Source organism: Neolamprologus brichardi, chromosome 23 (assembly GCF_056152115.1).
Source record: "Neolamprologus brichardi isolate AB-2024 chromosome 23, ASM5615211v1, whole genome shotgun sequence".
In the NCBI taxonomy this organism is placed as follows: domain Eukaryota; kingdom Metazoa; phylum Chordata; class Actinopteri; order Cichliformes; family Cichlidae; genus Neolamprologus; species Neolamprologus brichardi.
In genome coordinates, this window is record NC_142125.1 from 11425669 (window position 1) to 11439542 (window position 13874).

The 13874-nt window shown below is 44.4% G+C and overlaps 1 protein-coding gene across 1 annotated transcript in view; it reads left to right on the forward strand.

Moving 5' to 3' along the window:
* ell (elongation factor RNA polymerase II) overlaps positions 1 to 11245 on the forward strand; it is a 34802-nt gene extending 23557 nt beyond the window's left edge. Inside the window, exons 4-12 of the mRNA XM_006790339.3 lie at positions 557 to 720; positions 1732 to 1982; positions 2071 to 2195; positions 4690 to 4765; positions 6553 to 7135; positions 7453 to 7519; positions 8336 to 8507; positions 8629 to 8673; positions 8757 to 11245. Of these exons, the coding sequence (XP_006790402.1) occupies positions 557 to 720; positions 1732 to 1982; positions 2071 to 2195; positions 4690 to 4765; positions 6553 to 7135; positions 7453 to 7519; positions 8336 to 8507; positions 8629 to 8673; positions 8757 to 8861 (1588 nt within the window). The 3' untranslated portion in view covers positions 8862 to 11245. The remainder of the gene's footprint in view (positions 1 to 556; positions 721 to 1731; positions 1983 to 2070; positions 2196 to 4689; positions 4766 to 6552; positions 7136 to 7452; positions 7520 to 8335; positions 8508 to 8628; positions 8674 to 8756) is intronic.
* The last annotated feature ends 2629 nt before the right edge of the window (positions 11246 to 13874 follow it).

The following is a 13874-nucleotide window of genomic DNA, read 5'->3' on the forward strand; positions in this document are numbered from 1 at the left end:
TACTCGTCAAGTTTCTGACCCCATTGTTCTCAAAGTATTTTTAAAAAGTGGGTCAGCTGGAGTTAATTCGAATCTCCGACTTGATCCTCGTCAACCTCCAGTTGCAGTCTAAAACCCAAATGACAGAGCTCAGCTTCCACCAACTGTGCTAGCGCCATCTCATTTTCTGCCAAATCCTCATCAAAGTGGAAGGGAATCAAAGGGAGCCGGAAAGTCTGTGAAAGAATAGGATTTGATGCCGCAGTGAGTCGTACTGTGGGAACCCACAGTTGGCTGGAAATTGAAAAAATAATAGTTGTGCCCTCCGGGGGGTTTAATGGCTCTCATGTGGGCAGGAATGCACGGTGAAGGGGTGGAGTAGTGAAAATAGTCTTTAATACTTAATGTTATAAATACACTGTTGCAGTACTTTAAAGTAGGACTCGTTTAAATGTATCACAGGTGTCTTATTCAACATCTCCAATAAAAGGGATTCTAATGGGGTTTTTTCCAGTTCAAACTTCTGTCCATTCATTCTCAGTCTTCCTCTCTCACCACCTCCTTTTTGTTTTGGCAGTGAAGGGAGCATTCAGCTGGATTGTTTGGGTGGGATCCAGGACAAGATTACAGTATGTGCCACAGACGACTCCTACCAGAAGGCCAAGGAAAGCATGGCCCAGGTTGAGGAGGAGACTCGCAGCAGGAGCGCCATCGTCATCAAGCCTGGGGGACGATACGTAGGTGAGAAAACGCGATACTATGACACATGAATACCAACTGTTGGTCTGTCATTTTCAGAGTCTCCTACTCACACAGACTAGTAAGACTACCAGTGTTGAGCTTTTGGTTCGTGTGAAGCGATATTTCCCTGCAAACACCCACACTTGGCCCGTGCTCTGCTGGTGAATGGGTTCTCACTGGACCAGACGGCTTGTTTGAGCTTCCTCGCTGTGGTTATCTGAATGAAGCGTTAACAGAAAGTGACCTGTGTCTGAACGGCAGTGTACTTTCACAGTAACAGCATGCGTGCTTGCTGTAAAGGCTCATATGCACTGATCCATTTCTCCTTGAATGTAATTTAAAAACACACAGAGGAGGAAATGCCCCCAGGCACATCCACACATAACACGTCCACTTCCTGAATCTCTGTTTTGGTATCAGAGCCGCACCGCAGTGCCCTGAGCGTCAGTCGAAGCAGAAAGCCGCAGCGGCTCTGCCTCGCTGCCTACAAAAAAATCTAGTGTGAGCCTGTTCAGCATGAGGCTCGGTCTGCGTGCTAGGAAGCAAACGGGGTGTTGGTAATCACACCAACCCCACGAGGTAATCCGAAAGCAAGGTGTCACTGGGAGATGGCGATCACCGCTGTTTGCTGGAAGTTTAGTGTTGCCACACAGACTTGAACTTAAGATCATTTCACAATGCGTCACCTATGAGTCATCTGCAAGCTCTCCCAGCCTTTAACAGCCACTGTGTCCAAAGATGCTGTGATGAAACTGCAGTTTTTGTTCTTAAGAAAATAAAATACACTGGCCGTCAACCAAAAAGCAACCTGATGACTCATTTTTCTAACACTGTGTTTATTTGTGATAAATTACAGCATAGCTCGCTAAATACCCCTTATAATTAAAATTATCATAAGACGAGCGTCTCGTCGTAACTCGTAAATAAACTGCAGACAGTTTTCCTAAGACGGCTCTTTGAAAGATCCGTTAAAATGTGTAACATCAGTCTGTGCGTTTTAACTCTTCTCAGGTAAGAAGGTTCAGATCCGGAAACCGGCACCTGGACTCTCAGACGTCGCCCCCTCACGGAGGACGTCTCGACCCGTCATCATCTCGAGCAGTACGCTGAAGAAGAGCGCAACTCAGCACAGGCCGCTCCGAGAGCGCCTCGTCCACCTGCTGGCTCTCAAGCCTTACAAGAAGCCCGAGCTGATCCTGAGGTTGCAGAAGGATGGTCTCTCGCCATTAGACAAAGACTCCCTGGATAGCCACCTGCAACAGGTCGCACACACACTCTTGGGCCATCATGTAAATTTCCTGATACTTTGATAGTAGCTGGGCTCACCTGAGATTTCTGCTCCTTTCATAGGTCGCAAACCTGAATGGGAGAGAAAACACTTTCACATTAAAGGACTTTTTGTATAAGGAAATTCAGAAGGACTGGCCAGGCTACACAGAAGGAGACCAGCAGCTTCTCAAGAGAATTCTGTTCAGGTACGTCAGCAGTCTGCAGTTACAATAAATATGCGTACGTGTGTTCAGTGAGATAGCATGACAGCAGTTAGAAGGCTCTGATACTGTAGCAGTGTTCATTTGTACAGCAGCATTTCTGGTAAATCAGTAGATTTAAGTTTCATCTCACATGTTGTGGCTTAAAAATCTTGAAAAGCACCTTGTTTGTATTTCTGGCGAGAGTTAAGCACCAGAATGATGGTTATGAGTTTAAAGTCTTATGGCGCATTGAAGTAATGTTTAATATCTATGCATGCTTATTTTTCTTTAATATGTTCCTCGTGTCGTTTATGAGACGTGATCGTTGCATGTATAAGGATATTTTTGGATTGAAATTATTTTCTTTCAGGATTTTTTTGGGAGGTATGAATGTGCTCGACTTTCTCTGTGCCCCAGGAAGATTGCTGCATTCCACTGAATTTCCTCTTAGTGTTGTATTTGTTAACAGCGTGAGTTGCTGGCTTCCGTCCCGGTGGAAAAATCTGGTTTCTCATGGTCTGGAACGCCGAGGAAAAGCAAGCCAGCGAGGGAGCGAGCGCCCGACCGGCTATATATAGACCAGCAACATTCAGTCCTCAGTTTGTGTTTATGTAGTGGACTCCAGAATAGCTCCAATTATCCACAGTAACCTTAACTGTGCCCACACCTGAAGGCAGCCAGGATATTAACACTGAGTGTTCATAATGCAACACCGTGCAACACGCAGTCTCATGCACTGCAGCAGTTCTCCGGTTTTTGTCGGAAAGTCTAGTCAGTATTTCGTGTGTGTGCTCTTGTATTTTCTTTTTAACATCCGTACATGCTTGCTGCCCATTTGTGTCTTTACTGTACTTTGAGCTCTTTTTGGGGGAGTTTATCAGCTGACTAGCAAACAGCCTCCCACCTAAATACCACCTCCCCCTCCGTGGCTCCTCCAGTGTTTGGAGCTAATGCAGTCAGTCACGCAGGAGTCGCACAGCAACATGAGTGAGGCGTACATGATGCAAGTGTTCCAGCACATGCTAATCTGTGTGTGAAGTGGCACCTGTCCAAGGTTCAGCCCGCTGTCTCACTACTCTCACTCCTGCCTGCCTTTGAGTGTCAGCTGCACACTCACTCTCTCTCACTCACACAAACACACGCCGTGATTTTTACAAGGGCGCGGCACTGACGAGACTTGGTGTACCTAACTGCCCCCTACTGATAAAGTCCTCAGCTGTGGCAGGAGCATCTCTGCATGCGTCTTTATTTTTATGGCCACATGTGGTGTTTGTCCAGTGAATTCTGTTTTTACTGCTAGTGTTTAAGCCAGCGGACTGAGGTTCCGCTTCAAAAAAGCAACTTTAAGGACTGATTCATATATCTGTGGGGAATACCTTGTAGAGCCTGTGATGTATTCTACCTAAGTGGTCAACATTGTTGTCGTGTCCTGCTGTTACACGTGCAGTGCCAGTCGATAGGAACAAATCCTGTGACTCTTTTCCCCTCTGTATATTGACACTGATGATTATTCCTTATACTGAGGCGTTGATTGTTGTCGTCTCACTGATATCGTACTTCAACGTTAAACGTAGCTGGAAATGCACAGGGAGAATCGACGGGCCAATCGCAGTAGCCGTGGGATGCTTCAATCTAACGCATAGTTACACTTCTCAGGAAGTGTACGTTGTTGCACGTAGCATGCACCGTTTATCCTTGTTCATACCTGGCCGTGCAATGATTCGTGGGTAATGGAGGCGTGTAAATGTTGCTCGTTCGCCTTTAAATCGGCGTTCTGTTATTGTCGGAGCATGCAAAAGTAACCTCTTTATAAATGTAACCCGGCACAACAAGCGTCCATCCCCAAGTGAGCAGCAGCACCACTTTCTTTGTCACTTCAGAGTGTCGTGGCACTCTCTCGCTCATCGTGCACGAGCTGCTGCCAAAACCATTCAGCCGTTAAATAAACACACTGCAGTGACTGAGAGATTAAGAAGCATTAAATGTTAAAAATGTGCACAGATTTTATTATTGAAACTTTGCCTTCTCTTTACATAATTAAAGGCTGCTCTCAAGTACCTCCTCCTTCACTCAGTTGTCATAGCTACCCTCTGAGCTTCTCAGTGTGACTGTCTCAGGTCTTTGAAGTCCTCGTACATACAATTTGCTTGTCACAGAATAAATTTCAGCTAGATTTCTTTTTCTGTTTTTTGCCGTGTATGCTTAGAAAAGGGGATTTTAAGCTGTAAGGGTTTAAGTCATTTCAAAGACACTTTATGAGCCCATGATTGCTTCAGACCTGAGAAGCGTGTTAGTAGTGTGGAAGTGTCTCGTCAAACGCTGAGGTCGAAAGAGATCACTTTCCTGCACTTTAAGCCCCTCATTGCTGCCAGTGCATATGTTGCTTTAACTCACCAGGATAATTGGATAGATAAGAGTTTGAATGCACTGCAGGTATGCATAAACTGTATTAAATTTTCTTGGCTCTGTCTCTGTCTGTGTGCATGAACTCTCTTAGGAAACAAGCCCAGAACAGCTCTGCACCTCCACCAGAGAGCCCACCGAAAGAGCTGGCCAGCTGCTCTCCATCTCAAGTGAGCCTCCTCTTCCTTTAACCCGTCTCTCACTTCCACACATTTTCCTAAAGCTTCATCTGCCATTTCCCTCTGCCTCCTCCTCCTCGTTACTGACTGAACATTTAATAACGAGTCTCTTCCTGTGATCAGACCACGATAAATGGCTGGTTAAGACAGAGTAAGCTACATGTAAGAATAGAAAACCCCTGTTTGAGATACAGACCAGGCAGAAAAAAAATTCAGTGTAAATACAAAGCGTAATGTGTAACCCAAGCATGCTTAAGCCTTTTGTATGTTTCCAGCAACCTTGTAGAAAGGCAGGAGGAATAGGGGTAAGATTATTTCCACCTAATGTGTGTACTGGAGCGTTTCTTTCCATTTCCACCAGTTTACCAAACACTGCAGCCTGACCCCCGGACTGTTGTTGTAGTAGTCTGGTGGTGTCTGGTATTTCCCAAGGAGGGTTTTTCTAAATCATCTGGCTGTCTGCAAAAGTATAAATGTTTCCTCTTAGTATCCTTCTCTGTGAATTTCCAAAGTGCCTTTTGGAGTAAATGTTTTCTTTAGTGGTTGCTGTTGGTCAGAATTACGCATTAAGGGATATTAGAAGCTCCCCTAGAATCTTTAAATAAATATACACGCTTCCATGAATACTTAACTTTTGTTATTATACAAAATATCTTCTTGGGTATACTATATCTGCGTGAAATTGTGTTTTCCCGCCTTACTGCCTAAACAATTTTTTGATATTTTCATACTGCCTGTCCTGTTAGGTCTGTATAGACATCTAAATTTACCATTATTTACACTTCCATTAAGCAGAGGGAGGAGAAGCGGCTCTGCTTTATTAATAGCTCCTTCCACTCAGCTGTTCTTGCCTCAGACACCTACTGTTTGCCCCTTCCTTTCTGCTCACTCCCTCTGTAAACACACACACGTTTCCATATCTTAGTGAGGACATCTCACTGACATAATGCTTTCCCTAGCCGCTTACCCTAACCCTAACCCTCAGCCTAACCCTGCCCATAACCTAATTGTAACCCTGACACTAAAGCCACATTTTGAGTCTGAAAATTGCCTTCAGACTCGTTGGGACGAGCATTTTGTCCCTATAACGGGTTGTTAGTCCCCACAAGCATAGTAAACTTACAATTTTTGGTCCCCACAAAGATATGAATACACACACACACAGGCCTCCAGGCTCCATTTTTAGCTGCATTGGTAAAAAGACAGAATCACAGCAGGTAATGCAGCATAAACCTGAGCTGGGTCTGGTCTGAATCAGGCTACAGTACAATGGGAAGGCATATCCACACTGATGAACATGAAACTTAAAATCTAGCCTCCTCCATCATGGCTAATCATAAAGAAGTCTTTTCATTCCGGCTGTCATCTCAGGAGACTTTTGATCTCAGGTGTCAAAGGTGCTTTGTGTGGAGAAGATTAGAAGAGCTTGGGAGGTTCAAGCTGAGCTCCTCACTGGCTCTTTGCCTTTGTTTCACACCACCAAGTGAGGAGAGCAAACAAAGTCATCGAGTCTGCCACTCCCAAAGTCTTCAGAGTGGATTGGGTCAAACAGGGCTGTCTGTAATCTAATCTCTGCTGCTGTGAAAAGGAAGCACAGTCATCATTGTGTCTTTGCTGCTAAGAGTGCTCTTCCTCAAATACTCTGTAGTTTTGTCGTTTTCATTATGTTGCTTTCTGCTCTCATTAGAGTCTCTCCCCTGTCTGATTTCACCTGGAACAGTATTTCATATCAAACGCTGTTTTAAGGTAGGAAACTAAAACAGTTTTGTTTTTGCCAGAAACGGCCCGCTGCCGACTTCATCGACCCACTCGCCAACAAAAAGCCAAGGATATCGCACCTCGCTAGCAAGGCTGCAACACCCCCGGTTAATGGCAAGATCAGCTCTTCCAATGGCAGAGGCGATGCAGGCAGCGCGCAGTCGGGAGTGGTGGGTTCAGCGCCAGATGGCGGCACGCCGTCCGGCTCCCAGCAGCTGCCCATGCTCGACATCCCCCGTCCTTTTGAAGCATTGTCGGACGTCAGCAATGACTCCAGCAACAATGGACGCGACTGTGACTCTCAGGAATCGACGGTGCCCGAGAGGTTCAGTCAGCCGCCTTCGCTCCCTCAAACATCTTCCCCCAGACACACGGTCCTGGAGGCCCCGCGGGACAAGAGCTCTTCCTCCTTAAACACCAAGTCTAAAAAGAAGTCCAAAAAGCATAAAGACAAAGAGAAGAGCAAAGATAAAGAGAAGGTGAGGGAGAAGGAGCAGGAAAACGAGAGGAAAAGTCGTGACGAGTGTGTGCCAGAGCCTAATAGAGCCTGTGAGACGAGCCTAGGAAACCTCAAAAGCAACAGTATTCCACACAGAAGCACAGGTGAGAGCAACACACAGTATTTTACTGCGTTAGATGTGGATTTCTGAATAAAAGTGATACTTGATATTTGGATGCTCTCCAGTTAGTCATCACTGTGAGTAGGTGATGCATCATGTTACGAGTCCATTTCTTATCGAACAAACTGAGACCCCTGCTGTTCGAGTTTGTGCCTCAAATACACGCCTGTTAATTTCACTGGCAGAAAACAGACGATAGTTAAACACAAATACCAGTCATACTGACGTTTCTCTGCTTTTGCATCAGAGACCTGCACAGATGACACATTGAGATTATTCAAATGCGTATTCTCGTTTCAGATCTTAATGGGATGTGTAACAGTACCAGTATTCCTTCATCTTCACCTGAAGTGGCAGACTATTTATTGTGAGTATTCAAGTTTTGACAAGCTTCTTCTTGTTAAACTCATCAGAATAAATGAGACGGCCTCCACCGTGAGTCACACATGAGGAGAGGAGATAGTTCACTGTCCCATTGGTGGTGAGACGTGACGTAAAGGAGACGGGTGCGTGCTGGTGTTCAGAAAGCGCTCATTACTTTTTCGTCCTTTTGCCAACCGGCTCCATAGCTGTGGCTGAGACACAAAAATTATACTCCTCCTCCTCACAGCCACAACTCAAACATGAACGCAGACGTGATGACACATATTTTGGGTTATGGTTTAAGTTGCACTTTTCCCGCAGCGTCAGACTTTAAAGCCGATATTGATTCTTCTCACTCCTCACAACTTGAACTCAATAGCTCAGGTGTCCTGTATGTGCACTGTGGGAACTTTTCTAAAAATCCTTTAATTACCGAGGCCAGCGAGGTTATATTTCTGGGTTCTGGTAAAGTTTGTGTGTCCTTCTGTCTGTAAACACAGTTTTGAAAGAATTCTTATAAAACGTTGGGGTCATGTTAACAATGCACTCAAATTTGGCTCGCATCCACTGAGGTCTTCGAGGTCAACTCGATGATTTATTTGTGGAAAACTGACAAAAGCCTTATAACTGAGAAACTCTGACTCTTACAACTGTGCTGTGTGTTGTGTCATCTGGATTTTTTTTTTACTGCAGACAATGTAAAAGTACATTTTAAAAAAACAAAGAAAATCCAAAGTAAATGCTGCCCAGACAGGGAGTGTCCTTGGTAGTTTTGGCTCTTCTTGTTCAGTAATATTTTTTTCTGTATTCGTCTCCTTAGGAAATATACAGTGATCAGCTCTCCGGAGCAGCGTCAAAGGTATAAAAATGATTTCAACGCTGAGTACAGCGAGTACCGGGGACTACATGCTCGAATAGAGGGCATCACCCGGCAGTTCACGGTGCTTGATAATGAGCTGAAACAGCTCCAACACGGCACAGACAAGTACAAGGTAAATACCCCGAGAGAGACGCGAAAGATTCCACGGCACCACGAGTAACCGTATAATAAACACGACGCTTTTACCTTTAATGTGAAGACAAATGACTTAAACGCTTTCCTTCTTTTAACAGACGGTTCACAATCAAATACTTCAAGAGTATCGTAAAATAAAAAAGGTAGGTTGTGGCTCTGACTGACGCTGATGATGAAGTGTGTGAGCGGTTTATCAGATTCTGACGCTGTGCTTTTTCCATCGCAGACTAATCCAAACTACAGCCAAGAGAAGAACCGCTGTGAATATCTACACAACAAACTGGCGCACATTAAGAAACTCATTGCGGAGTACGATCAACAGCAACTTTAAAAGTGGTTATTAGACTGTGTTCCCTGTTATCTCTGGAAGCCGAGCAGATGGTGGAAAGCTCCAGATTCTGCTTGTGTGGGGAGAAAAGAAGAAGAAAAAAAATTGCCATGAAGGGAGTATTCCTCTCATCGGGGCCAAAGGCTCTAGTGGGAACTAAGCGGGACACGCTCTGTTTTTCTTTTGTTTTTTCTTTTGTGGAGATGAGGCGAAGCCTGGTGTGCATCCCAAAAAATTGGCTCTGTGCAGGTCTGTTTTTCTACACACCCTGCTTATAGTTCAGAGATGTGAAAGTGTCAAACATGGAAACGTTGCCACGTTCTTGGGAGATTTCCAAATTCTTTTTCCTGCTTTGGGAACAGGAGGGACACGGAGATGAAAGCTGCAGATTGAATGCCAAATGCAATGAATTTGTTTTTGAGTTGAGAAAAAATTGAACGAATGATGAAAAAGTTTTCCCCACTTAGTGAAAAATGAATGGTTGAGATGTCGAACCTATTTCTTTGTATTTATTTTGGATATTAAAATGGGGGATGAGTCTGTTTTACACTCCTCTGTATCAGTACTTCAAAACTTCTGTTCTCACATTTTGAATGTCTGCCTGTATTTTATCCAGAAGCTGCCTTGCCCGTCTGTCAGTCTTTTGGGATAACTTTATTCTCTTTATTTATCTCTTTTAAAGAGATGCAGATATTACTGTTCATTTGAAACCGGTGCGCACGGTCACACGCGGGTTTGTGCGTTCAGCTTTTCGTTTCTAAAATCATATGCACGCGTATTAAAGGAGGGGGGGGCTCGGGTTTGCGGTCCTTCAGGACAAACTCCCGAGCTCGGTTCCTGCGGTGGTCCTAAGTTGTGGTTCAGTTATTGCGTCAGTGAGAAACTATTCTCTGCTGTTAATGAATCGTCTTTCCCGTTTATTACGGCTTTTGTAGCAACAGAATGTGTCCGAGTTTTCTGAGGAGCTCGGTGTCAGTGTTACCCTTCTTCGCACTACGGAAGATCCTTGAATTGTAAGCTGAAGCAGACGGGATGCAGACCTACAGCCTTTTTCTTTTCATCTCCGGGGCGTTTCGGAAGTTTTGGCTCGTGCACCATTATCACTTTCAGTTGTGTTCAGATCACGTTTACTTTTGTTTTTGTCTGCTAATCTTCCCGCATGCTAGTCCATCTGAGACGACTGTTAAGATGAAGCCATTTTTGTTCATCTTCCGAGTGGAGCCCGGTGGACCTCCTGCTCAGAGGAGGACCACTTTTTGCCTTTTTCAAGTGTGATGTCAAGTATTTACAGGGAGCGACCCAAAAAATCAGTTTCCCGGGTCAGCATCGAGTCGAGATGCCCGAGAAACGTCGAGCGCCGTCAGCAAGTGCGTTTCTTATATCGATCTTTTTACGTGAATATGGAGAATCTGCACTTTTTCTTCTGATCTTGCTGTTACCTTGGGGTTTTGTCCAATCGACACACTTCTTTGTCCATCCGAGTGCATGCTTTATGAATGAGTTACAATGAACAGTCTTTGTATCTTTACTTGAAGAAAAAAAACTGCCCAAGGATATTAAAATCCACGCTGAGGCCTAGTCCGACTGTATTATCATGTAATTGAGTAGACGTGACTCTGACCAGCATGTATACCAAAGTGCTTACTGAGTGGGATGACACAAAACGCTCTACCAAATGTTGGCAAAGGAACTTGTCACAGAATTCCCCGCTTCCAGTTCTCATTAATTTTGTCTATGATTTACCATCCAGTAGGAAGTTCTTCAGTGTTTCCCTGTGAGAGAGGTCAGAGCTTCGCACTGGACTTGTCAGGTTTCAGATTTTCATCTTGCTCCTAATGCAAACACTACATGAAGTTCAGAGCTTAGAAACGCTGCCGGGTTCAGACCGAGGCTGGATCTGGGACTCGGAAGTCTGTGAGGAGGAATGTTTTGTTACTGGTATCAACACCGAGCGTTACACCGAGCGTTACACCGAGCGTTACACCGAGCGTTACACCTTTTAACAAAGACTTTCAGTCACTCTTACTGTACCTTGTTTTCTACAAAGATTCAGACATGATTACTGTATTTCCCTCTCTGGTCAAAATCCATCGTGAATGAGTTTCAGTGAAAGATATTTTGATCCAATGGAAAGCAAACTGGTAATAATATGCCAGCACAGGATTACCATGTACGAGTTGATTGTGCCAAAATGATCTGTTTGTATAGGTTTTTTTTCCCTTTTTCTTTTCCCTTCAGTATATACATGCTGCTGTATAAGCAAAGAGGGCTTTGGAGGACAGTCATGAAATGTTGGCGCTAAAACCCAAAGCACGCTTTTTGAAAACCATAAGGGACTGGGACTGAGATGATCTTTGTTTCAATAATAAAATTCTTTCAAATCTTTATTTGTGAAATTCTGAATCCGTTGTTGTTGCCCTTTATTGTAATGGTGCTACATTTCCTGCTGTTTCCACATGGGGTCAGGAATATTTAATCATACAGATAATGAAGTCATTTTTCAAACATGTTTGTGGAAGTTCAAATTACTGAAGCACTTTCTCTAATTAAGGAAATCCTCATTTATTACTGAATCAACTGGTTTGTAATACAGCAGCTGTCCTTTGGATGGCAGCAGCCTCACACTGTTGGGTTCCACAGCCTCCACACAGTCCTGGCATGCCTCGCCTTTGTCCATGAAGGCAGCAGATTAACTAGAAATATTTAGATCCATGCGGTGTCCCAGATTTCTTTGTTTCTCTTCGTCGGTAAACCCTTACGTGTGCTCGGCAACACTCTCGGGGATCCATTTGGTTGCAAGGGGAAGTAGTTAAAAGCTTCCACTTTGTAGTCTACGTGTGTCTTGTGTCTAATTGGCATCCTCTTATAATTTGTGAATGTGTGTTTGCTGACACTTAAACGTGGATCCCAAAAAGGCCTTGGCATGGCAGCGTGAGCAGAGGATGCTCCAGCCAGGCAGCGCAGGACGAGGCTCGCTGTAATCTGACACACTGTGAAAGATCCCAGAAATCTACATAGCGACTGTGTTCCAGTTGGCTGGGCTGAGCTGTGCCTGAGCCTCGCTGCGCATGGCTCTCATCCCGAAGCTGGCCTCAGAGCTGCTGAGGGAGCTAGAGGGGAGGGGGGCTGGTCAGAGAGTTCACTGTGGCAAGCTGCCATCTCCCCCTCTCCTCAACATACAGCAGCATATACACAAACATGTTTACACACAGAGGTCTCTCCTCCCCTCTCTCTGTGCTGAAAACTGCAGAGGGATCTGCTTCTATTCAGATTCTGTGCTAACAGAGCGAGCTAGTGCTTTCATGTGAAAATGTAGGCCGTAGTTGAAATAAAGGGCTGACTCTTATTGAAGGTAATTGGCATTAAACTCGAGGGCATGACATAATTGATTAATTTATAAGGCTTTATTATGCTTTCCTTACTGTTGCAGTGGTGGATGCTAATATTAGAGGTGGCCAGAGTTTCAAAGACAGATAATTCATGTGAGCCAGCAGTTCCACCGTCACACTGCTCTGACCAGCTTTTTCTGCCCTCCGCTCTGTGTGATGTCATTGAGTCATCTTTTATCCTGCCTTCCTTCTCTCACCCCAACCGGTCGCAGCAGATGGCCGCCCCTCCTTGAGCCTCGTTCTGTCTGGGATTTCTTCCTCTTAAAAGGGAGTTTTTCCTTCCCACTGTCGCCAAAGGGCTTGCTAATAGGGGTTCATATGATTGTTGGGTTTTTCTCTGTATGTATTTATTGTAGGGTCTACCTTACAATATAAAGTGCCTTGAGGTGACTGTTGTTGTGATTTGGTGCTGTATAAATAAAATTATATTGAATTTAATAGAACCAGGTGAGCAGAGGAAGCCCCACCCACTCGGTGTTTATTTCTTTCGTTTAAAAAGTGCAGCCAAGCAGAAGAAGGGTGGTTGACCTTAAAAACGGAGCAGCTAGAACAGTTTATTTCTGACAGTGGGTGGACTCGGAGCCCTCAAATGGTAACCGCTGGTTACTTTGGGTGGATTGAGGGGCTGCTAAGATAAATAAGGAGCATACAGAGTCCAGGAATGAAAATATGAAGTCTAAAAATGAGCATAATTGGTTTCCTTTAAGTATACGGACACTTATAATAGCTACAGCTAAAGCTCATGCTAATGAGGATTCTAAAAACAAATAAGCTGTTTTACCATTAGCTGAACGTTTGTTTAAGAAAGTGTCTTCACACCTAAGTCCGGCTGAAACATTGCTGATTTTAGCAGCTGATGTGTGTGATGGAAGTTGCATTTTTGAAATGCATCAGTGGTTCCTCAAAGTTGGCACTATAAGTCTGCTCTGACATAGGTGTGAAAAGTCTCATCTCTCAGATTCATGAGAGGGTTAGTGCAAATGGTTTCAGACAAAACGGGCGAACGTGAAGCAGCGATAAACATCTGCTAAGCCTTCAAGCTTTGACCAGCTGCATTCGCCTCACTGAAATTTCTATTTTTATTTTTTTTGTGTCTTAACCACAGAGTCCACCAGGGAAAGCTAGTTTTCCCATAATACTCTCTTGAGTGCTCTTTGATCTGGGAGTTTACCATCTTGATTATCTCTTATTCATTCTGCAGCACCAGCCAAACTTGCAGCTTGCTGCGTCTTCTCCTCTATTATGGACGGGTTTCTGCTTCATATCGACTGCCTGACCTTCAGGGTCATTTCTAATATCAGGAGGTTCCTTCCTTCATTGCTGATCTTCTTCCAGATGCTGCATCCTCATCGTCAGTTGGCAAAAGACACATCTAGCACCAGGCAGACACATTCCCATTTATATGGTAATATATGACTTCTTTGAGTATAATAGAAACATCCCACTTCACCAGGCATAGCTATTTTGCTTGGATCTAATGCTTTCAAAATCAAGATACCATAGCCTGTCAGTCTATCTGGTACCGTGCAGTTTTGTGGCTAAAGGCCAGAAATTTGAACTACAGTCTCGGTTCACATTCAGGCTACAGATGACTGAACCTTCTTGTAAACAATGCTGGCTCTGTTGA